Genomic DNA, 24,986 nt, shown 5'->3' with positions numbered 1-24,986 from the left:
TAGCCAGCCAGTCAGCCAGCCAGCCAGTCAGTCAGTCAGTCAGTCAGTCCAGTACACACCACCACCTCCCACCCAGCCACCCACCCAGCCAGCCAGTCAGTCAGTCCAGTACACACCACCACCACCCACCTAGCCAGCCAGTCAGTCAGTCCGGTACACACCCCCACCTAGCCAGCCAGTCAGTCAGTCCAGTACACACCACCCACCTAGCCAGCCAGCCAGTCAGCCAGCCAGCCAGTCAGTCAGTCAGTCAGTCCAGTACACACCACCACCCACCTAGCAAGCCAGCCAGCAAGTCAGTCAGTCAGTCAGTGATGTCACCTCAGTCAGTCTCCCAACAAGAGGAAGAGGATGACACCTCAGTCAGTCTCCCAACAAGAGGAAGAGGATGACACCTCAGTCAGTCTCCCAACAAGAGGAAGAGGATGTCACCTCAGTCAGTCTCCCAACAAGAGGAAGAGGATGACACCTCAGTCAGTCTCCCAACAAGAGGAAGAGGATGACACCTCAGTCAGTCTCCCAACAAGAGGAAGAGGATAACCCCTCAGTCAGTCTCCCAACAAGAGGAAGAGGATGACCCCTCAGTCAGTCTCCCAACAAGAGGAAGAGGATGAAACCTCAGTCAGTCTCCCAACAAGAGGAAGAGGATGACACCTCAGTCAGTCTCCCAACAAGAGGAAGAGGATGTCACCTCAGTCAGTCTCCCAACAAGAGGAAGAGGATGACACCTCAGTCAGTCTCCCAACAAGAGGAAGAGGATGTCACCTCAGTCAGTCTCCCAACAAGAGGAAGAGGATGTCACCTCAGTCAGTCTCCCAACAAGAGGAAGAGGATGACACCTCAGTCAGTCTCCCAACAAGAGGAAGAGGATGTCACCTCAGTCAGTCTCCCAACAAGAGGAAGAGGATGTCACCTCAAGTCAGTCTCCCAACAAGAGGAAGAGGATGTCACCTCAGTCGTACTTAGTAGTCCCCATCAGGACAGAGGGACGGGACAGAGGGTGGGGTTAGGAAGGGGCAGGTCAGTTTTTTCGGGTCGAGGATACAAAATGGTTGAATAAAACCCCAGAAGGCTTGATGGGTGTGTGTGTGTGTGTTTGTCTGTCTGTCCATTCCTTCACAGGAGTTCGTACTGCCTCAGATGCATCCTCTGAATCATATCGCGACAGTCGTTGAAGACTCTCCTGATGTTCTCCGTGTCCACAGCACAGGTGAAGTGGGGGTAGCAGTAGTGTCTGCCATCTCCACTGGCTGTGCTGATCCTCTGAGGAGGGGAGAGGGCCTGTTTGATTAGACTACATCAGACCAGGGTTATCAACAAGAGTATTACAACAGGTGTTAAGAAGGGACTTTTAAAGCTACAATCTGCGATTGGTAATATTACATTAACGCTTTGGACATTTTGAACAAAACGGCAGCGAATTTGTTTTTTTTAAATCCCAGATTGTAGGTTTAAACATGAATTAGTAATACTGAATACTTACCAGGAACTCATCTCGGATGAAAAACTTAGCTCTAGTCACTTTGGGGTCTTCACCAGGTTCACCAGGAGTTGCTGTAGAACAGAGACAGACAGAAACACACTGCAGGTTCAACTGCCTGATGAAGAAACAGGGGGCATCCAAGGAGTTCAAATAGAGCGTGGCGTGGCGTGGTGTGGTATGGTGTGGCGTGGCGTGGCGTGGCGTGGTGTGGTGTGGTGTAGTGTGGTGTGGTGTGGTGTGGTGTGGTGTGGTATGGTGTGGTATGGTGTGGTGTGGGTGTGGTGTGGTGTGGTGTGGTGTGGTATGGTGTGGTATGGTGTGGTGTGGTATGGTGTGGTATGGTGTGGTGTGGTGTGGTGTGGTGTAGTATGGTGTGGTGTGGTATGGTGTGGTATGGTGTGGTGTGGTATGGTATGGTGTGGTGTGGTATGGTGTGGTATGGTGTGGTGTGGTGTGGTATGGTGTGGTGTGGTATGGTGTGGTATGGTGTGGTGTGGTATGGTGTGGTGTGGTGTGGTATGGTGTGGTGTGGTATGGTGTGGTGTGGTATGGTGTGGTGTGGTGTGTAGTATGGTGTGGTGTGGCATGGTGTGGTATGGTGTGGTATGGTGTGGTATGGTGTGGTGTGGTATGGTGTGGTATGGTGCGGTGTGGTATGGTGTGGTGTGGTATGGTGTGGTATGGTGTGGTATGGTATGGTGTGGTATGGTGTGGTATGGTGTGGTGTGGTGTGGTGTAGTATGGTGTGGTGTGGCATGGTGTGGTGTGGTATGGTGTGGTGTGGTATGGTGTGGTGTGGTGTGGTGTGGTATGGTGTGGTGTGGTATGGTGTGGTGTGGTGTGGTATGGTGTGGTGTGGTGTGGTGTGGTGTGGTATGGTGTGGTATGGTGTGGTGTGGTGTGGTATGGTGTGGTATGGTGTGGGTGTGGTGTGGTATGGTGTGGTATGGTGTGGTGTGGTATGGTATGGTGTGGTATGGTGTGGTGTGGTGTGGTGTGGTATGGTATGGTGTGGTGTGGTGTAGTATGGTGTGGTGTGGTATGGTGTGGCATGGTGTGGTGTGGTGTGGTGTAGTATGGTGTGGTGTGGCATGGTGTGGTGTGGTGTGGTATGGTGTGGTATGGTGTGCTGTGGTGTGGTATGGTGTGGTATGGTGTGGTATGGTGTGGTGTGGTATGGTGTGGTGTGGTGTGGGTATGGTGTGGTATGGTGTGGTGTGGTGTGGTATGGTGTGGTGTGGTGTGGTGTGGTGTGGTATGGTGTGGTGTGGTGTGGTGTGGTATGGTGTGGTATGGTGTGGTGTGGTGTGGTATGGTGTGGTATGGTATGGTGTGGTGTGGTGTAGTATGGTGTGGTGTGGTATGGTGTGGCATGGTGTGGTGTGGTATGGTGTGGTATGGTGTGGTATGGTGTGGTATGGTGTGGTGTGGTATGGTGTGGTATGGTATGGTGTGGTCTGGTGTGGTATGGTGTGGTGTAGTATGGTGTGGTGTGGTATGGTGTGGCATGGTGTGGTGTGGTATGGTGTGGTATGGTATGGTGTGGTATGGTGTGGTATGGTGTGGTATGGTATGGTGTGGTGTGTATGGTGTGGTGTGGCATGGTATGGTGTGGTATGGTGTGGTATGGTGTGGTGTGGTATGGTGTGGTATTGTGGTGTGGTATTGTGTGGTGTGGTGTGGTATGGTGTGGTGTGGCATGGTATGGTGTGGTATGGTGTGGTATGGTATGGTGTGGCATGGTATGGTGTGGTGTGGTATGGTGTGGTGTGGCATGGTATGGTGTGGTATGGTGTGGTATGGTGTGGTGTGGTGTGGTGTGGTATTGTGGTGTGGTGTGGTGTGGTATGGTGTGGTGTGGCATGGTGTGGTGTGGTATGGTTTGGTATGGTGTGGTGTGGTATGGTGTGGTATGGTGTGGTATGGTGTGGTATGGTGTGGTATGGTATGGTGTGGTATGGTGTGGTATGGTGTGGTATGGTGTGGTGTGGCATGGTATGGTGTTGGTATGGTGTGGTATGGTGTGGTATGGTGTGGTGTGGTATGGTGTGGTATTGTGGTGTGGTACGGTGTGGTATGGTGTGGTATGGTATGGTGTGGTATGGTATGGTATGGTATGGTGTGGTATGGTGTGGTATGGTGTGGTGTGGTTGTGGTATGGTGTGGTGTGGTATGGTATGGTGTGGTATGGTGTGGTATGGTGTGGTGTGGCATGGTATGGTGTGGTATGGTGTGGTATGGTGATGTGGGATGGGTGTGGTGTGGTATGGTGTGGTGTGGTATTGTGGTGTGGTATGGTGTGGTGTGGTGTGGTGTGGTATGGTGTAGTATGGTGTAGTATGGTGTGGTGTGGCATGGTGTGGTTTGGTATGGGTGTGGTGTAGTGTGGTGTGTATGGTGTGGTATGTTGTGGTGGGTAGTATGGTGTGGTATGGTGTAGTATGTGTAGTATGGGTGTGGTGTTATGGTGTAGTATGGTGTGGTATGGTGTAGTATGGTGTGGTATGGTGTAGTATGGTGTGGTATGGTGTGTATGGTGTAGTATGGTGTGGTATGGTGTAGTGAGCATGGTGTGGTATGGTGTAGCATGGTGTAGTATTGTGTAGTGAGCATGGGTGTGGTATGGTGTAGTATGGTGTAGTGAGCATGGTGTGGTATGGTGGGTATGGTGTAGTGAGCATGGTGTGGTATGGTGTGGTATGGTGTAGTATGGTGTGGTATGGTGTGGTGTGGTATGGTGTGGTATGGTGTGGTATGGTGTAGTATGGTGTCGGTATGGTGTGGTATGGTGTAGTATGGTGTAGTATGGTGTAGTATGGTGTAGTGAGCATGGTGTGTATGGTGTAGTATGATGTGGTATGGTATGGTGTAGTATGGTGTGGTATGGTGTAGTATGGTGTGGTATGGTGTAGTATGGTGTGGTATGGTGTAGCATGGTGTGGTATGGTTGTAGTATGGTGGTATGGTTAGTATGGTGTGGTATGGTGTGGTATGGTGTAGTATGGTGTGGTGTAGTATGGTGTAGTGAGCATGGTGTGGAATGGTTGTAGTATGGTATGGTATGGTGTGTATGGTGTAGTATGGTGTGGTATGGTATGGTGTGGTGTGGTATGGTATGGTGTAGTATGATGTGGTGTAGTATGGTGTGGTATGGTGTGGTATGGTATGGTGTAGTATGGTGTGGTATGGTGTGGTATGGTGTAGTATGGTGTGGTATTGTGTAGTATGGTGTGGTGTAGTATGGTGTGGTATGGTGTGGTATGGTATGGTGTAGTATGGTGTGGTATGGTGTGGTATGGTGTAGTATGGTGTGGTATGGTGTAGTATGGTGTGGTATGGTGTGGTATGGTGTAGTATGGTGTGGTATGGTATGGTGTAGTATGGTGTAGTATGGTGTAGTATGGTGTGGTATGGTGTAGTATGGTGTGGTATGGTGTGGGTATGGTGTAGTATGGGGTGGTATGGTGTAGTGAGCATGGTGTGGTATGGTGTGGTGTAGTATGGTGTGGTATGGGTGTGGTATGGTGTAGTATGGTGTGGTATTGTGTAGTATGGTGTGGTGTAGTATGGTGTGGTATGGTGTGGTATGGTATGGTGTAGTATGGTGTGGTATGGTGTAGTGTGGTGTGGTATGGTGTGGTATGGTGTAGTATGTTGTGGTATGGTGTAGTATGGTGTGGTATGGTGTAGTATGGTGTGGTATGGTGTAGTATGGTGTGGTATGGTGTGGTATGGTGTAGTATGGTGTGGTATGGTGTAGTGAGCATGGTGTGGTATGGTGTAGCATGGTGTAGTATTGTGTAGTGAGCATGGTGTGGTATGGTGTAGCATGGTGTAGTATTGTGTAGTGAGCATGGTGTGGTATGGTGTAGTATGGTGTAGTGAGCATGGTGTGGTATGGTGTGGTATGGTGTAGTGAGCATGGTGTGGTATGGTGTGGTATGGTGTAGTATGGTGTGGTATGGTGTGGTGTGGTATGGTGTGGTATGGTGTGGTGTGGTATGGTGTGGTATGGTGTGGTATGGTGTAGTATGGTGTGGTATGGTGTGGTATGGTGTAGTATGGTGTAGTATGGTGTAGTATGGTGTAGTGAGCATGGTGTGGTATGGTGTAGTATGATGTGGTATGGTATGGTGTAGTATGGTGTGGTATGGTGTAGTATGGTGTGGTATGGTGTAGTATGGTGTGGTATGGTGTAGCATGGTGTGGTATGGTGTAGTATGGTGTGGTATGGTGTAGTATGGTGTGGTATGGTGTGGTATGGTGTAGTATGGTGTGGTATGGTGTAGTATGGTGTGGTATGGTGTAGTATGGTGTGTTATGGTGTAGTATGGTGTGGTATGGTGTGGTATGGTGTAGTATGGTGTGGTATGGTATGGTGTAGTATGGTGTGGTATGGTGTGGTATGGTGTAGTATGGTGTGGTGTAGTATGGTGTAGTGAGCATGGTGTGGAATGGTGTAGTATGGTATGGTATGGTGTGGTATGGTGTAGTATGGTGTGGTATGGTATGGTGTGGTGTGGTATGGTATGGTGTAGTATGATGTGGGTGTAGTATGGTGTGGTATGGTGTGGTATGGTATGGTGTAGTATGGTGTGGTATGGTGTGGTATGGTGTAGTATGGTGTGGTATTGTGTAGTATGGTGTGGTGTAGTATGGTGTGGTATGGTGTGGTATGGTATGGTGTAGTATGGTGTGGTATGGTGTGGTATGGTGTAGTATGGTGTGGTATGGTGTAGTATGGTGTGGTATGGTGTGGTATGGTGTAGTATGGTGTGGTATGGTATGGTGTAGTATGGTGTAGTATGGTGTGGTATGGTGTAGTATGGTGTGGTGTAGTATGGTGTTGTGAGCATGGTGTGGTATGGTGTAGTATGGTGTGGTATGGTGTGGGTTAATGTGGTGTGGTGTGGGATGGTGTGGGTTAATGTGGTGTGGTGTGGGATGGTGTGGGATAATGTGGTGTGGGTTAATGTGGTGTGGGATGTGTGGGTTAATGTGGTGTGGGATGGTGTGGGTTCATGTGGTGTGGGATGGTGTGGGTTAATGTGGTGTGGTGTGGGATGGTGTGGGATAATGTGGTGTGGTGTGGGATGGTGTGGGTTAATGTGGTGTGGGATGGCGTGGGTTAATGTGGTGTGGGATGGTGTGGGTTCATGTGGTGTGGGATGGTGTGGGTTCATGTGATGTGGTGTGGGATGGTGTGGGTTAATGTGATGTGGGATGGTGTGGGTTAATGTGATGTGGGATGGTGTGGGTTCATGTGGTGTGGGATGGTGTGGGTTAATGTGGTGTGGGATGGTGTGGGTTAATGTGGTGTGGGATGGTGTGGGTTCATGTGGTGTGGATGGTGTGGGTTAATGTGGTTGTGGTGTGGGATGGTGTGGGATAATGTGGTGTGGTGTGGGATGGTGTGGGTTAATGTGGTGTGGGATGGTGTGGGTTAATGTGGTGTGGGATGGTGTGGGTTCATGTGGTGTGGGATGGTGTGGGTTAATGTGATGTGGGATGGTGTGGGTTAATGTGATGTGGTGTGGGATGGGATGGTGTGGGTTAATGTGGTGTGGGATGGTGTGGGTTCATGTGATGTGGTGTGGGATGGTGTGGGTTAATGTGGTGTGGGGATGGTGTGGGTTAATGTGATGTGGTTGTGGTATGGTGTAGTATGGTGTGGTATGGTGTGGTATGGTGTAGTATGGTGTAGTATGGTGTGGTATGGTGTGGTATGGTATGGTACGGTGTAGTATGGTGTGGTATGGTGTAGTTATGGTGTGGTGAGCATGGTGTAGTATGGTGTAGTGAGCGTGGTGTGGAGTAGTGAGCATGGTGTGGTGTGGTGTAGTGAGCATGGTGTGGTGTGGTGTGGTGTAGTGTGGTGAAGTGAGCATGGTGTGGTGTGGTGTAGTGTGGTGTAGTGAGCATGGTGTGGTGTGGTGTAGTGAGCGTGGTTGTGGTGTAGTGAGCGTGGTGTGGTGTAGTGAGCATGGTGTGGTGTAGTGAGCATGGTGTGGTGTGGGTTAGTGAGCATGGTGTGGTGTGGGTTAGTGAGCATGGTGTGGTGAGCATGGTGTAGTATGGGTTAGTGAGCATGGTGTGGTGAGCATGGTGTAGTATGGTGTAGTGAGCGTGGTGTGGTGTAGTGAGCATGGCGTGGTGTGGTGTAGTGAGCATGGTGTGGTGTGGTGTGGTGTAGTGTGGTGTAGTGAGCATGGTGTGGTGTAGTGAGGATGGTGTGGTGTAGTGAGGATGGTGTGGTGTAGTGAGGATGGTGTGGTGTAGTGAGCATGGTGTAGTGTAGTGAGCATGGTGTGGTGTAGTGAGTATGGTGTGGTGTGGTATGGTGTAGTATGGTGTGGTATGGTATGGTGTGGTGTGGTATGGTATGGTGTAGTATGATGTGGTGTAGTATGGTGTGGTATGGTGTGGTATGGTATGGTGTAGTATGGTGTGGTATGGTGTGGCATGGTGTAGTATGGTGTGGTATGGTGTATGGGTGGTATGGTGTGGTATGTGTGGTGTAGATGGTGTGGTATGGTATGGTGTAGTATGGTGTGGTATGGTGTGGTATGGTGTAGTATGGTGTGGTGTAGTATGGTGTAGTGAGCATGGTGTGGTATGGTGTAGTGAGCATGGTGTGGTATGGTGTAGTATGGTGTGGTATGGTGTAGTATGGTATGGTGTGGTATGGTGTGGTATGGTGTGGTATGGTGTGGTATGGTGTAGTATGGTGTGGTATGGTGTAGTATGGTATGGTGTGGTATGGTGTAGTATGGTATGGTGTAGTATGGTGTGGTATGGTGTAGTATGGTGTAGCATGGTGTGGTATGGTATGGTGTAGTATGGTGTGGTATGGTATGGAGTAGTATGGTGTGGTATGGTGTGGTATGGTGTAGTATGGTGTGGTATGGTGTAGTATGGTGTGGTATGGTATGGTGTAGTATGGTGTGGTATGGTGTAGTATGGTTGTGTGGTATGGTGTGGTATGGTGTAGTATGGTATGGTGTAGTATGGTGTGCTATGGTGTAGTATGGTGTGGTATGGTGTAGTATGGTGTGGTATGGTGTAGTATGGTGTGGTATGGTGTGGTATGGTGTAGTATGGTGTGGTATGTGTAGTATGGTGTGGTATGGTGTGGTATGGTATGGTGTAGTATGGTGTGGTATGGTGTAGTATGGTGTGGTATGGTATGGTGTAGTGAGCATGGTGTGGTATGGTGTAGTGAGCATGGTGTGGTATGGTGTAGTGAGCATGGTGTGGTATGGTGTAGTGAGCATGGTGTGGTATGGTGTAGTATGGCGCAGTGAGCATGGTGTGGTGAGCATGGTGTGGTATGGTATGGTGTAGTGAGCATGGTGTGGTATGGTGTCGTATGGTGTGGTATGGTGTAGTATGGCGTAGTGAGCATGGTGTGGTGAGTATGGTGTAGTATGGTGTAGTGAGCATGGTGTAGTATGGGTTAGTGAGCATGGTGTGGTGAGCATGGTGTAGTATGGTGTAGTGATCGTGGTGTGGTGTAGTGAGCATGGTGTGGTGTGGTGTAGTGAGCATGGTGTGGTGTGGTGTAGTGAGCATGGTGTGGTGTGGTGTAGTGAGCGTGGTGTGGTGTAGTGAGCATGGTGTGGTGTGGGTTAGTCAGCAGTGTGGTGAGCATGGCGTGGTGTGGTGTAGTGAGCATGGTGTGGTGTGGTGTAGTGAGCATGGTGTGGTGTGGTGTGGTGTAGTGTGGTGTAGTGAGCATGGTGTGGTGTAGTGAGCATGGTGTGGTGTAGTGAGCATGGTGTGGTTTAGTGAGGATGGTGTGGTGTAGTGAGCATGGTGTAGTGTAGTGAGCATGGTGTGGTGTAGTGAGCATGGTGTAGTGTAGTGAGTATGGTGTGGTGTGGTGTAGTGAGCATGGTGTGGTGTAGTGAGCCTGGTGTGGTATGGTGTAGTGAGGGGTTTGTGGTGAGGGGTGGTGTGGTGAGGTGTGGTGAGGGATGATGTGGGTTAATGTGGTGTGGGATGGTGTGGGATAGTGTGGGTTAATGTGGTGTGGGATGGTGTGGGTTAATGTGATGTGGGATGGTGTGGGTTAATGTGGTGTGGGATAATGTGGGTTAATGTGGTGTGGTGTGGGATGGTGTGGTGTGGGATAATGTGGTGTGGTGTGGGATGGTGTGGGTTAATGTGGTGTGGGATGGTGTGGGTTAATGTGGTGTGGGATGGTGTGGGTTAATGTGATGTGGGATGGTGTGGGTTAATGTGATGTGGTGTGGGATGGGATGGTGTGGGTTAATGTGGTGTGGGATGGTGTGGGTTCATGTGATGTGGTGTGGGATGGTGTGGGTTAATGTGGTGTGGGATGGTGTGGGTTAATGTGATGTGGTGTGGTATGGTGTAGTATGGTGTGGTATGGTGTGGTATGGTGTAGTATGGTGTAGTATGGTGTGGTATGGTGTGGTATGGTATGGTGTAGTATGGTGTGGTATGGTGTAGTGAGCATGGTGTAGTATGGTGTAGTGAGCGTGGTGTGGAGTAGTGAGCATGGTGTGGTGTGGTGTAGTGAGCATGGTGTGGTGTGGTGTGGTGTAGTGTGGTGTAGTGAGCATGGTGTGGTGTGGTGTAGTGAGCATGGTGTGGTGTAGTGAGGATGGTGTGGTGTAGTGAGGATGGTGTGGTGTAGTGAGCATGGTGTGGTGTAGTGAGCATGGTGTAGTGTAGTGAGCATGGTGTGGTGTAGTGAGTATGGTGTGGTGTGGTGTAGTGAGCATGGTGTGGTGTAGTGAGCATGGTGTGGTGAGCATGGTGTAGTATGGGTTAGTGAGCATGGTGTGGTGAGCATGGTGTAGTATGGTGTAGTGAGCGTGGTGTGGTGTAGTGAGCATGGCGTGGTGTGGTGTAGTGAGCATGGTGTGGTGTGGTGTGGTGTAGTGTGGTGTAGTGAGCATGGTGTGGTGTGGTGTAGTGAGCATGGTGTGGTGTAGTGAGGATGGTGTGGTGTAGTGAGGATGGTGTGGTGTAGTGAGCATGGTGTGGTGTAGTGAGCATGGTGTGGTGTAGTGAGCATGGTGTGGTGTGGTGTAGTGAGCATGGTGTGGTGTAGTGAGCCTGGTGTGGTATGGTGTAGTGAGGGGTTTGTGGTGATGGGTGGTGTGGTGAGGGATGATGTGGGTTAATGTAATGTGGTGTGGGATGGTGTGGGATGGTGTGGGTTAATGTGGTGTGGGATGGTGTGGGTTAATGTGATGTGGGATGGTGTGGGTTAATGTGGTGTGGGATGGTGTGGGTTAATGTGGTGTGGTGTGGGATGGTGTGGGATAATGTGGTGTGGTGTGGGATGGTGTGGGTTAATGTGATGTGGTGTGGGATGGTGTGGGTTCATGTGATGTGGTGTGGGATGGTGTGGATTAATGTGGTGTGGGATGGTGTGGATTAATGTGATGTGGGATGGTGTGGGTTCATGTGATGTGGTGTGGGATGGTGTGGGTTAATGTGATGTGGGATGGTGTGGGTCAATGTGATGTGGTGTGGGATGGTGTGGGTTAATGTGGTGTGGGATGTGTGGGTTCATGTGATGTGGTGTGGGATGGTGTGGGTTAATGTGATGTGGGATGGTGTGGGTTAATGTGATGTGGTGTGGTATGGTGTAGTATGGTGTGGTATGGTGTGGTATGGTGTGGTATGGTGTGGTATGGTGTGGTGTAGTATGGTATGGTGTAGTATGGTGTGGTATGGTGTAGTATGGTGTAGTGAGCGTGGTGTGGTATGGTGTAGTATGGTGTAGTGAGCGTGGTGTGGTGTAGTGAGCATGGGGTGGTGTGGTGTCGTGAGCATGGTGTGGTGTGGTGTAGTGTGGTGTAGTGAGCATGGTGTGGTGTGGTGTGGTGTAGTGAGCATGGTGTGGTGTGGTGTGGTGTAGTGAGCGTGGTGTGGTGTAGTGAGCATGGTGTGGTGTAGTGAGCATGGTGTGGTGTGGGTTAGTCAGCAGTGTGGTGAGCATGGTGTAGTATGGGTTAGTGAGCATGGTGTGGTGAGCATGGTGTAGTATGGTGTAGTGAGCGTGGTGTGGTGTAGTGAGCATGGTGTGGTGTGGTGTAGTGAGCATGGTGTGGTGTAGTGAGCATGGTGTAGTGTAGTGAGCATGGTGTGGTGTAGTGAGCATGGTGTAGTGTAGTGAGCATGGTGTGGTGTAATGAGTATGGTGTGGTGTGGTGTAGTGAGCCTGGTGTGGTACGGTGTAGTGAGGGGTTTGTGGTGAGGGGTGGTGTGGTGAGGTGTGGTGAGGTGTGGTGAGGGATGATGTGGGTTAATGTGATGTGGTGTGGGATGGTGTGGGTTAATGTGGTGTGGGATGGTGTGGGTTAATGTGATGTGGGATGGTGTGGGTTAATGTGGTGTGGGATGGTGTGGGTTAATGTGGTGTGGTGTGGGATGGTGTGGGATAATGTGGTGTGGTGTGGGATGGTGTGGGTTAATGTGATGTGGTGTGGGATGGTGTTGGTTAATGTGGTGTGGGAGGGTGTGGGTTAATGTGGTGTGGGATGGTGTGGGTTAATGTGATGTGGGATGGTGTGGGTTAATGTGGTGTGGGATGGTGTGGGTTAATGTGGTGTGGTGTGGGATGGTGTGGGATAATGTGGTGTGGTGTGGGATGGTGTGGGTTCATGTGATGTGGTGTGGGATGGTATGGGTTAATGTGGTGTGGGATGGTGTGGGTCAATGTGATGTGGGATGGTGTGGGTTAATGTGGTGTGGAATGGTGTGGGTTAATGTGGTGTGGGATGGTGTGGGTTAATGTGGTGTGGTGAGCTGCCTACCTTCATTGGGTAAGGTGTAGCGGGCATATTCAGGGAAGTAGTTTTCGATTTTGGATTTTCCAGCTAATACCTTCTCAGCCAACATGTCCTGCTTGTTCAGAAATAATATGACCGATATAGTGCGTAACCATCTGGAGATTAACAACAAACAAACAAACATTTAAAAAGAAAATAGGATAAAGACTTGACTGTAGAACTGGGGCGGCAGGGTAGACTAGTGGTTAGAGCGTTGGACTAGTAACCGGAAGGTTGCAAGTTCAAACCCCCGAGCTGACAAGGTACAAATCTGTCGTTCTGCCCCTGAACAGGCAGTTAACCCACTGTTCCTAGGCCGTCATTGAAAATAAGAAGTTGTTCTTAACTGACTTGCCTGGTTAAATAAAGGTTAAATAAAATTAATTAATTAATTAAATTAAAATATAGAGCACCAGTCAAAAGTTTGGACACACCTACTCATTCAAGGGTTTTCTTTATTTCTACTATTTCTATCAAAACTATGAAATAACACATACGGAATCATGTAGTTACCAAAAAAAGTGTTAAACAAATCAAAATATATTTTATATTTGAGAGTGTTCAAAGTAGCCACCCTTTTCCTTCATGACAACTTTGCACACTCTTAGCATTCTCTCAACCAGCTTCATGAAGTAGTCACCTGGAATGCATTTCAATTAACAGGTGTGCCTTGTTAAAAGTCAATTTGTTGAATTTATTATGTTCCTATCCACCCAGTAAGGCCAGCAGGCTAATGTTCCTATCTACCCAGTTAGGCCAGCAGGCTAATGTTCCTATCCACTCAGTAAGGCCAGCAGGCTAATGTTCCTATCCACTCAGTAAGGCCAGCAGGCTAATGTTCCTATCCACCCAGTAGGGCCATCAGGCTAATGTTCCTATCCACTCAGTAAGGCCAGCAGGCTAATGTTCCTATCCACTCAGTAAGGCCAGCAGGCTAATGTTCCTATCCACTCAGTAAGGCCAGCAGGCTAATGTTCCTATCCACTCAGTAAGGCCAGCAGGCGAATGTTCCTATAGACTCAGTAAGGCCAGCAGGCTAATGTTCCTATCCACTCAGTAAGGCCAGCAGGCTAATGTTCCTATCCACTCAGTAAGGCCAGCAGGCTAATGTTCCTATCCACTCAGTAAGGCCAGCAGGCTAATGTTCCTATCCACTCAGTAAGGCCAGCAGGCGAATGTTCCTATAGACTCAGTAAGGCCAGCAGGCTAATGTTCCTATCCACTCAGTAAGGCCAGCAGGCTAATGTTCCTATCCACTCAGTAAGGCCAGCAGGCTAATGTTCCTATCCACTCAGTAAGGCCAGCAGGCTAATGTTCCTATCCACTCAGTAAGGCCAGCAGGCTAATGTTCCTATCCACTCAGTAAGGCCAGCAGGCTAATGTTCCTATCCACTCAGTAAGGCCAGCAGGCTAATGTTCCTATCCACTCAGTAAGGCCAGCAGGCGAATGTTCCTATAGACTCAGTAAGGCCAGCAGGCTAATGTTCCTATCCACTCAGTAAGGCCAGCAGGCTAATGTTCCTATCCACTCAGTAAGGCCAGCAGGCTAATGTTCCTATCCACTCAGTAAGGCCAGCAGGCTAATGTTCCTATCCACTCAGTAAGGCCAGCAGGCTAATGTTCCTATCCACTCAGGCTAATGTTCCTATCCACTCAGTAAGGCCAGCAGGCTAATGTTCCTATCCACTCAGTAAGGCCAGCAGGCTAATGTTCCTATCCACCCAGTAAGGCCAGCAGGCTAATGTTCCTATCCACCCAGTAAGGCCAGCAGGCTAATGTTCCTATCCACTCAGTAAGGCCAGCAGGCTAATGTTCCTATAGACTCAGTAAGGCCAGCAGGCTAATGTTCCTATCCACTCAGTAAGGCCAGCAGGCGAATGTTCCTATAGACTCAGTAAGGCCAGCAGGCTAATGTTCCTATAGACTCAGTAAGGTCAGCAGGCTAATGTTCCTATAGACTCAGTAAGGCCAGCAGGCTAATGTTCCTATCCACTCAGTAAGGCCAGCAGGCTAATGTTCCTATCCACTCAGTAAGGCCAGCAGGCTAATGTTCCTATCCACTCAGTAAGGCCAGCAGGCTAATGTTCCTATCCACTCAGTAAGGCCAGCAGGCTAATGTTCCTATCCACCCAGTAAGGCCAGCAGGCTAATGTTCCTATCCACTCAGTAAGGCCAGCAGGCTAATGTTCCTATCCACTCAGTAAGGCCAGCAGGCTAATGTTCCTATCCACTCAGTAAGGCCAGCAGGCTAATGTTCCTATCCACTCAGTAAGGCCAGCAGGCTAATGTTCCTATCCACCCAGTAAGGCCAGCAGGCTAATGTTCCTATCCACTCAGTAAGGCCAGCAGGCTAATGTTCCTATCCACCCAGTAAGGCCAGCAGGCTAATGTTCCTATCCACTCAGTAAGGCCAGCAGGCTAATGTTCCAATCCACCCAGTAAGACCAGAAGGCTAATGTTCCTATCCACCCAGTAAGACCAGAAGGCTAATGTTCCTATCCACTCAGTAAGGCCAGCAGTTCCTATCCACCCAGTCTCTTTTCAGTGGTATGTAACTGTTATGAACGTTGTATTGTCAATTCGTTTTTTATTTAAACGTCACTTTAAACGTGTCCATGACACTGCAACAAAATGTTCCCATGGAGACAATAAGTGCGGTAAAGTCAAGTAAACATTCCGTGAGGGGAGATTCTCCATATAATCAATAACAGGTTGCCAAATAATGTAAAAATGTCTCTAACAAGTGATTTTCTCCAGTGGGATAGAACTATTAACTTCTGATAGCCACATTGCTACTGGCAGGGGAGGAATCTGTTTTCCATTTCAAGGTAATACATTTCTTGGCCATCGCTAGCAATATTTATGTTATCTTTACAGTATGGCTTTGCCTAAGATTGGTGTTAGTAATGTTACCCAGTAGACAGACCTCCGGGTCTAAAGGGAATGCAACTCCGTGAATTGAGGATATGGTATCTCATACCCCCTGCCAGAAACCGTGTAGTTTTGAACACTGCCAAGTGGAATGGAGGAATGTTCCTTCATCTGAGCCACATCTAAAACATAGGGAGGAGATATCTGGGTTGAACTTGTGCAGTCTAGATGGGGTGATATAGAGCTGATGGAGGAAATTAAACTGGATCAGTCTGTATCTGGAGTTCAATGTCGATGTAACACCATCCCTGCATAGGTCACTCCATAGATCCTCATCAAGGATCTATACAGATCTTTTTCCCATCTAAGTCGGGGTTTATCTAGCCCAGGCACTGTTAGTCCTGACATAAGAGCATCGTATATACAGGAAATGGTCTTGAACAGTGGTTGGTCTGCGTGGCAGAGTTGTTCAATAGGTGACATCTTAGGTAGTTTCCATTGTCCCTTGAGAGTCACCCTAATAAAATGTCCTAGTAGTAGGTAACTAAAGAAGTCCCTGTTAGGCAAGTGGTATTTCTGTTTCAGCTGATCAAAAGACATAAGAAGTCCCTCCTCGTAACAATGTTCCAGAAGAGTGATCCCCTTCTCAGACCAGGGTCTAAAGTAACTATTCTGGAAAAACATAGGGATCAATCTATTGTTCCAAAAAGGGGTTTTAGGGGAAAGGAATCCCTCTCGTCCGAACAGCTCATGCAGTTTGCACCATGCCAGGACAGACTGTATGATTAAAGGGTTGTCTGTGATGTTTTTTTTATAGATTTCCTGTCCCATTTGTAAAACAAATCTGTCCCAGTGTCCTCATGTACCTCAAACTTTTCCATGTTCAACCATGAGGAAGAAGGACCATTGTCAAACCTCTGAGCCAGAAACCTAGACTGTGCAGCCCAGTAGTACATTCTGAAATGGGGGAGATTTAAGCCCCCTTGACTGTAATCAAGGGTCAGTTTATCCAGGCCAACCCTAGGGGTTTTGCCGTGCCAGATAAACCGTCTGGTCAGCTTGTCGAGAGAGGAAAAGATTGCTGCGGGAACAGGGATAGGGAGAGATTGAAACAAATATAGAAACCTGGGCAGGACATTCATTTTAATTACATTAAAGTCCATCCATTTACTAAGGTCACCCTCCATCTTTTTGCAACCAGCTGGCCAGATTGAGTTTATAGAGGTTGTTCAGGTTACCATCCACCATTATGCCCAAATATGTGAAGCCCATAAGGTTATGATGGTGAAGCCCATAGGGTTATGATGGGTTATGATGGTGAATCCCATAGGGTTATGATGGTGAAGCCCATAGGGTTATGATGGTGAAGGGTTATGATGGTGAAGGGTTATGATGGTGAAGGGTTATGATGGTGAAGCCCATGGGGTTATGATGGTGAAGCCCATGGGGTTATGATGGGTTATGATGGTGAAGCCCATAGGGTTATGATGGTGAAGCCCATAAGGTTATGATGGTGAAGCCCATAGGGTTATGATGGTGAAGCCCATAGGGTTATGATGGGTTATGATGGTGAAGCCCATAGGGTTATGATGATGAATCCCATAGGGTTATGATGGTGAAGCCCATAGGGTTATGATGGTGAAGCCCATAGGGTTATGATGGTGAAGCCCATAGGGTTATGATGGTGAAGCCCATAGGGTTATGATGGTGAAGCCCATAGGGTTATGATGGTGAAGCCCATAAGGTTATGATGGTGAAGCATATGGTTATGATGGTGAAGCCCATAGGGTTATGATGGGTTATGATGGTGAAGCCCATAAGGTTATGATGGGTTATGATGGTCAAGCCCATAGGGTTATGATGGTGAAGCCCATATGGATATGATGGTGAAGCCCATAGGGTTATGATGGTGAAGCCCATAAGGTTATGATGATGAAGCCCATAGGGTTATGATGGGTTATGATGGTGAAGCCCATAGGGTTATGATGGTGAAGCCCATAGGGTTATGATGGGTTATGATGGTGAAGCCCATATGGTTATGATGGGTTATGATGGTGAAGCCCATATGGTTATGATGGTGAAGCCCATAGGGTTATGATGGTGAAGCCCACAGGGTTATGATGGTGAAGCCCATAGGGTTATGATGGGTTATGATGGTGAAGCCCATAGGGTTATGATGGTGAAGCCCATAGGGTTATGATGGTGAAGCCCACAGGGTTATGATGGTGAAGCCCACAGGGTTATGATGGTGAAGCCCACAGGGTTATGATGGTGAAGCCCATAGGGTTATGATGGGTTATGATGGTGAAGCCCATAGGGTTATGATGGTGAAGCCCATAGGTGACCATCTAAAAGGAAACTTGTGCTTGATGTTATGATGGTTAAATACAGACAACGGTAAGATTTCACTTTATATTGACCTAATATCCAGAGAAATAACTATTATACTGTAATAGGTTTTGTAAGTGAGAGAGGGAGGGAGTATTCTGGGTTTGTTAGAAATAAGATAAGGTCGTCCGCAAAGACTTATGGGTATGGGGGGCCCGCCTCAAAGCCATGTATGTCAGGGAACGTTCTAATGGCCTCAGCCAACGGTTTGATGGTGAGGGGCGAAGAGGTGGGGGATGGACTTGGTCTTTCACCAAATAGGGCTATCTTCTGTATACCCCCCTTACCTTGTCACAATACAAGTGATTGGCTCAAACGCATTAAGAAGGAAATAAATTCCACAGATGAACTTTTAAGAAGGCAGACCTGCTAATCGAAATGTATTACAGGTGACTACCTCATGAAGCTGGTTGTGAGAATGCCAAGAGTGTGCAAAGCTGTCATCAAGGCAAAAGGTGGCTATTTGAAGAATTTTGATTTGTTTAACGCTTTTTTGGTTACTACATGATTCCATATGTGTTATTAAATTACATTTTCACTTCACTGGAACTAAGGGGCCTATCCCAACCATGAAAAACAGCCCCAGACCATTAATCCTCCTCCACCAAACTTCACAGTTAGCACTATGCATTGGGGCAGGTAGCGTTCTCCTGGCATCCCCAGATTCGTCTGTCGGACTGCCAGATGGTGAACCGTGATTCATCACTATTGCGCATGGTGATCTTAGGCTTGTGTGCATTTCATGAAGCTGCCGACAAACAGCGCTGACGTTGCTTCCAGAGGCAGTTTGGAACTCGGTAGTGATGCAACCGAGGACAGACGATTTCTACAAGCTACGCGCTTCAGCACTCGGCGGTCCCGTTCTGTGAGCTTGTGTGGTCTACCACTTTGCAGGCTGAGCCGTTGTTGCTCCTAAACGTTTACACTTCACAACAACAGCACTTACAGTTGACCGGGGGAAGCTCTAGCAGGGCAGAAATTTGACAAAACTGAGTTGTTGGAAAGCATGGCATCCTATAACAAGTGCCACGTTGAAAGTCACTGAGCTCTTCATTAAGGCCATTCTACTGCCAATGCTTGTCTATGGAGATTTCATGGATGTGTGCTCGATTTTTATACACCTTGTCACCAATGGGTGTGGCTGAAATAGCCAAATCTCCTAATTTGAATGGGTGTCCACATACTTTCGTATATATGGTTCTACACAGACCTGTTATTCCAGACACTGCGGAAGAGATCCAGGGCTTCCCGTAGCCTGTTGGTGTTGTTGTCCTCTCTTATGACCATGTTGTAGCTGCTGCTGGCAACCACAAAGATGATAGCAGTCACATCTACAGGAGAGGAGAGGAGGAGATAAGATGATAGCAGTCACATCTACAGGAGAGGAGAGCAGAGGAGATAAGATGATAGCAGTCACATCTATAGGAGATGAGAGGAGGAGATAAGATGATAGCAGTCACATCTACAGGACAGGAGAGGAGAGGAGGAGATAAGATGATAGCAGTCACATCTACAGGAGAGGAGAGGAGGAGATAAGATGATAGCAGTCACATCTACAGGAGAAGAGAGCAGAGGAGATAAGATGATAGCAGTCACATCTACAGGAGAGGAGAGGAGGAGATAAGATGATAGCAGTCACATCTACAGGAGAAGAGAGCAGAGGAGATAAGATGATAGCAGTCACATCTACAGGACAGGAGAGGAGAGGAGGAGATAATATGATAGCAGTCACATCTACAGGAGAGGAGGAGATAAGATGATAGCAGTCACATCTACAGGAGAGGAGAGGAGGAGATAATATGATAGCAGTCACATCTACAGGAGAAGAGATGTGACTGCACATTTTGCCACTGGGAATACAGAAAATGTTGCAATTTTAAAGCAACTTTGCTACACTTCTACACATTTTGCCACTGGGAATACAGAAAATGTTGCAATTTTAAAGCAACTTTGCTACAATTCTACACATTTTGCCACTGGGAATACAGAAAATGTTGCAATTTTAAAGCAACTTTGCTACAATTCTACACATTTTGCCACTGGGAATACAGAAAATGTTGCAATTTTAAAGCAACTTTGCTACAATTCTACATATTTTGCCACGTGGCAGAAAGAAGATTTAGCAATTTTATAAGTAACTTATGACTAATAACTTGTTTTTTTCCCTCACACAATACCCCATAATGACAAAGCAAAAACAGGTTTTTAAACAAAATGTTTATAATTATATCACATCAGACCCTTTACTCAGTACTTTGTTGAAGCACCTTTGGCAGCGATTACAGCCTCAAGTCTCCTTGGGTATGATGCTACAAGCTTGGCACACCTGTATTTGGGGAGTTTCTCCCATCCTTCTCTGCAGATCCTCTCAAGCTCTGATCCTCTCAAGCTCTGCCAGGTAGGATGGTGAGAGTCACTGCACAGCTATTTTAAGGTCTCTCCAGATGTTTGGGTTATAAATGGCATCCTGTTCCATTGTTCAGTGGAGTAAAGCTGAGGACAGGGGAGGTTGAACATCTGAACATCTACATCCCAGCATAACATCTTGATTTGTCCTCTCTGAATAAACCTAATTTTCTCCCCCTGATTTGCTTTGGAGTTTGTGTTATTGAAGAATAAAAATAAATAGCTAACACTACCGACCCGTAGCACTCACATCTGTAGCCATGAAGTGCTTTGAAAGGTTGGTAATGGCTCACATCAACACCATTATCCCAGAAACCCTAGACCCACTCCAATTTGCATAAATCCCTGACAGATCCACAGATGATGCAATCTCTATTGCACTCCACACTGCCCTTTCCCACCTGGACAAAAGGAACACCTACGTGAGAATGCTATTAATTGACTACAGCTCAGCGTTCAACACCATAGTGCCCTCAAAGCTCATCACTAAGCTCAGGACCCTGGGATTCAACACCTCCCTCTGCAACTGGATCCTGGACTTCCTGACGGGCCGTCCCCAGGTGGTAAAGGTAGGTAACAACACATCTGCTGTGCTGATCCTCAACACAGGGGCCCCTCAGGGATGCATGCTCAGTCCCCTCCTGTACTCCCTGTTCACTCATGACTGCACGGCCAGGCACGACTCCAACACCATCATTCAGTTTGCTGATGACACAACAGTGGTAGGCCTGATCAACGACAACGACGAGACAGCCTATAGGGAGGAGGTCAGAGACCTGACCGTGTGGTGCCAGGACAACAACCTCTCCCTCAATGTGATCAAAACAAAGGAGATGATTGTGGACTACAGGAAAAGAGGACCGAGCACACCCCCATTCTCATCGACGGGGCTGCAGTGGAGCAGGTTGAGAGCTTCAAGTTCCTTGGTGTCCACAGCATCAACAAACTATCACGGTCCAAACACACCAAGACAGTCGTGAAGAGGGCACGACAAAACCTATTCCCCCTCAGGAGACTGAAAAGATTTGGCATGGGTCCTCAGATCCTCAGATCCTTCTACAGCTGCACCATTGAGAACATCCTGACTGGTTGCATCACTGTCTGGTATGGCAACTGCTCGGCCTCCAACCTCAAGGCACTACAGAGGGTAGTGCGAACGGCCCAGTACTTCCTGCCATCCAGGACATCTATACCAGGCTGTGTCAGAGCAAGGCCCTAAAAATTGTCAAAGACTCCAGCCACCCTAGTCATAGACTGTTCTCTCTGCTTCTGCATGGCAAGCGGTACCGGAGCACCAAGTCTAGGTCATAAAGGCTTCTTAAGAGCTTCTACCCTCAAGCCATAAGACTCCTGAACAGCTAATCAAAGGGCTACACAGACCCCCCTTTTACGCTGCTGCTACTCTGTTTATCATCTATGCATAGTCACTTTAATAACTCTACCTACATCTACACCTCAATTACTGCTCTTTAACTATTTGTTATTTTTATTTTTTACTTAACACTTATGTTTTCTTAAAACGGCATTGTTGGTTAAAGAAAGGGCTTGTAAGTCAGCGTTTCCCTCTAAGGTCTACTACACCTGTTGTATTCAGCATTTCACTGTAAGGTCTACTACACCTGTTGTATTCAGCATTTCACTGTGAGGTCTACTACACCTGTTGTATTCAGCATTTCACTGTGAGGTCTACTACACCTGTTGTATTCAGCATTTCACTGTGAGGTCTACTACACCTGTTGTATTTAGCATTTCACTGTAAGGTCTACTACACCTGTTGTATTCAGCATTTCACTGTGAGGTCTACTACACCTGTTGTATTCAGCATTACACTGTGAGGTCTACTACACCTGTTGTATTCAGCATTTCACTGTGAGGTCTACTACACCTGTTGTATTCAGCATTTCACTGTGAGGTCTACTACACCTGTTGTATTCAGCATTTCACTGTGAGGTCTACTACACCTGTTGTATTCAGCATTTCACTGTGAGGTCTACTACACCTGTTGTATTCAGCATTTCACTGTGAGGTCTACTACACCTGTTGTATTCAGCATTTCACTGTGAGGTCTACTACACCTGTTGTATTCAGCATTTCACTGTGAGGTCTACTACACCTGTTGTATTCAGCATTTCACTGTGAGGTCTACCTACACCTGTTGTATTCAGCATTTCACTGTGAGGTCTACTACACCTGTTGTATTCAGCATTTCACTGTGAGGTCTACTACACCTGTTGTATTCAGTGTTTCACTGTGAGGTCTACTACACCTGTTGTATTCAGCGTTTCACTGTGAGGTCTACTACACCTGTTGTATTCAGCATTTCACTGTGAGGTCTACCTACACCTGTTGTATTCAGCATTTCACTGTGAGGTCTACCTACACCTGTTGTATTCAGCATTTCACTGTGAGGTCTACTACACCTGTTGTATTCAGCATTTCACTGTAAGGTCAACTACACCTGTTGTATTCATCATTTCACTGTGAGGTCTACTACACCTGTTGTATTCAGCATTTCACTGTAAGGTCTACTACACCTGTTGTATTCAGCATTTCACTGTGAGGTCTACTACACCTGTTGTATTCAGCGTTTCACTGTGAGGTCTACTACACCTGTTGTATTCAGCGTTTCACTGTGAGGTCTACTACACCTGTTATATTCAGCATTTCACTGTAAGGTCTACTACACCTGTTGTATTCAGCATTTCACTGTGAGGTCTACTACACCTGTTGTATTCAGCATTTCACTGTAAGGTCTACTACACCTGTTGTATTCAGCATTTCACTGTGAGGTCTACTACACCTGTTGTATTCAGCATTTCACTGTAAGGTCAACTACACCTGTTGTATTCATCATTTCACTGTGAGGTCTACTACACCTGTTGTATTCAGCGTTTCACTGTGAGGTCTACTACACCTGTTGTATTCAGCATTTCACTGTGAGGTCTACTACACCTGTTGTATTCAGCATTTCACTGTAAGGTCTACTACACCTGTTGTATTCAGCGTTTCACTGTGAGGTCTACTACACCTGTTGTATTCAGCGTTTCACTGTGAGGTCTACTACACCTGTTGTATTCAGCGTTTCACTGTGAGGTCTACTACACCTGTTGTATTCAGCGTTTCACTGTGAGGTCTACTACACCTGTTGTATTCAGCGTTTCACTGTGAGGTCTACTACACCTGTTGTATTCAGCGTTTCACTGTGAGGTCTACTACACCTGTTGTATTCAGCGTTTCACTGTGAGGTCTACTACACCTGTTGTATTCAGCGTTTCACTGTGAGGTCTACTACACCTGTTGTATTCAGCGTTTCACTGTGAGGTCTACTACACCTGTTGTATTCAGCATTTCACTGTAAGGTCTACTACACCTGTTGTATTCAGCATTTCACTGTGAGGTCTACTACACCTGTTGTATTCAGCATTTCACTGTGAGGTCTACTACACCTGTTGTATTCAGCATTTCACTGTAAGGTCAACTACACCTGTTGTATTCATCATTTCACTGTGAGGTCTACTACACCTGTTGTATTCAGCGTTTCACTGTGAGGTCTACTACACCTGTTGTATTCAGCATTTCACTGTGAGGTCTACTACACCTGTTGTATTCAGCATTTCACTGTAAGGTCAACTACACCTGTTGTATTCAGCACTTCACTGTAAGGTCTACTACACCTGTTGTATTCAGCGTTTCACTGTGAGGTCTACTACACCTGTTGTATTCAGCGTTTCACTGTGAGGTCTACTACACCTGTTGTATTCAGCGTTTCACTGTGAGGTCTACTACACCTGTTGTATTCAGCGTTTCACTGTGAGGTCTACTACACCTGTTGTATTCAGCGTTTCACTGTGAGGTCTACTACACCTGTTGTATTCAGCGTTTCACTGTGAGGTCTACTACACCTGTTGTATTCAGCGTTTCACTGTGAGGTCTACTACACCTGTTGTATTCAGCGTTTCACTGTGAGGTCTACTACACCTGTTGTATTCAGCGTTTCACTGTGAGGTCTACTACACCTGTTGTATTCAGCGTTTCACTGTGAGGTCTACTACACCTGTTGTATTCAGCGTTTCACTGTGAGGTCTACTACACCTGTTGTATTCAGCATTTCACTGTAAGGTCTACTACACCTGTTGTATTCAGCATTTCACTGTGAGGTCTACTACACCTGTTGTATTCAGCATTTCACTGTAAGGTCTACTACACCTGTTGTATTCAGCATTTCACTGTATGGTCTACTACACCTGTTGTATTCAGCATTTCACTGTGAGGTCTACTACACCTGTTGTATTCAGCATTTCACTGTAAGGTCTACTACACCTGTTGTATTCAGCATTTCACTGTAAGGTCTACTACACCTGTTGTATTCAGCATTTCACTGTATGGTCTACTACACCTGTTGTATTCAGCATTTCACTGTATGGTCTACTACACCTGTTGTATTCAGCATTTCACTGTGAGGTCTACTACACCTGTTGTATTCAGCATTTCACTGTATGGTCTACTACACCTGTTGTATTCAGCATTTCACTGTGAGGTCTACTACACCTGTTGTATTCAGCATTTCACTGTGAGGTCTACTACACCTGTTGTATTCAGCATTTCACTGTATGGTCTACTACACCTGTTGTATTCAGCATTTCACTGTATGGTCTACTACACCTGTTGTATTCAGCATTTCACTGTAAGGTCTACTACACCTGTTGTATTCAGCATTTCACTGTAAGGTCTACTACACCTGTTGTATTCAGCATTTCACTGTATGGTCTACTACACCTGTTGTATTCAGCATTTCACTGTGAGGTCTACTACACCTGTTGTATTCAGCATTTCACTGTGAGGTCTACTACACCTGTTGTATTCAGCATTTCACTGTATGGTCTACTACACCTGTTGTATTCAGCATTTCACTGTATGGTCTACTACACCTGTTGTATTCAGCATTTCACTGTAAGGTCAACTACACCTGTTGTATTCAGCATTTCACTGTAAGGTCTACTACACCTGTTGTATTCAGCATTTCACTG

At 47.2% G+C, this 24,986-nt stretch overlaps 1 protein-coding gene across 2 annotated transcripts in view; it reads right to left on the bottom strand.

Moving 5' to 3' along the window:
- Positions 1–256: 256 nt before the first annotated feature.
- The window catches only part of LOC109884856 (guanine nucleotide-binding protein G(olf) subunit alpha-like), a 110,610-nt gene continuing 85,880 nt past the window's right edge, over positions 257–24,986 (bottom strand). For both annotated transcript variants that reach the window (XM_031810833.1, XM_031810831.1), the window contains exons 8-11: positions 18,764–18,884; positions 12,280–12,410; positions 1,484–1,554; positions 257–1,263 (exon numbers count right to left, since the gene is read on the bottom strand). In XM_031810833.1, the coding sequence (XP_031666693.1) occupies positions 1,117–1,263; positions 1,484–1,554; positions 12,280–12,410; positions 18,764–18,884 (470 nt within the window). In that variant the 3' untranslated portion in view covers positions 257–1,116. The remainder of the gene's footprint in view (positions 1,264–1,483; positions 1,555–12,279; positions 12,411–18,763; positions 18,885–24,986) is intronic.

This window comes from Oncorhynchus kisutch, linkage group LG30 (assembly GCF_002021735.2).
Source record: "Oncorhynchus kisutch isolate 150728-3 linkage group LG30, Okis_V2, whole genome shotgun sequence".
Lineage (NCBI taxonomy): Eukaryota > Metazoa > Chordata > Actinopteri > Salmoniformes > Salmonidae > Oncorhynchus > Oncorhynchus kisutch.
This window is presented reverse-complemented; position numbering and strand designations above follow the sequence as displayed.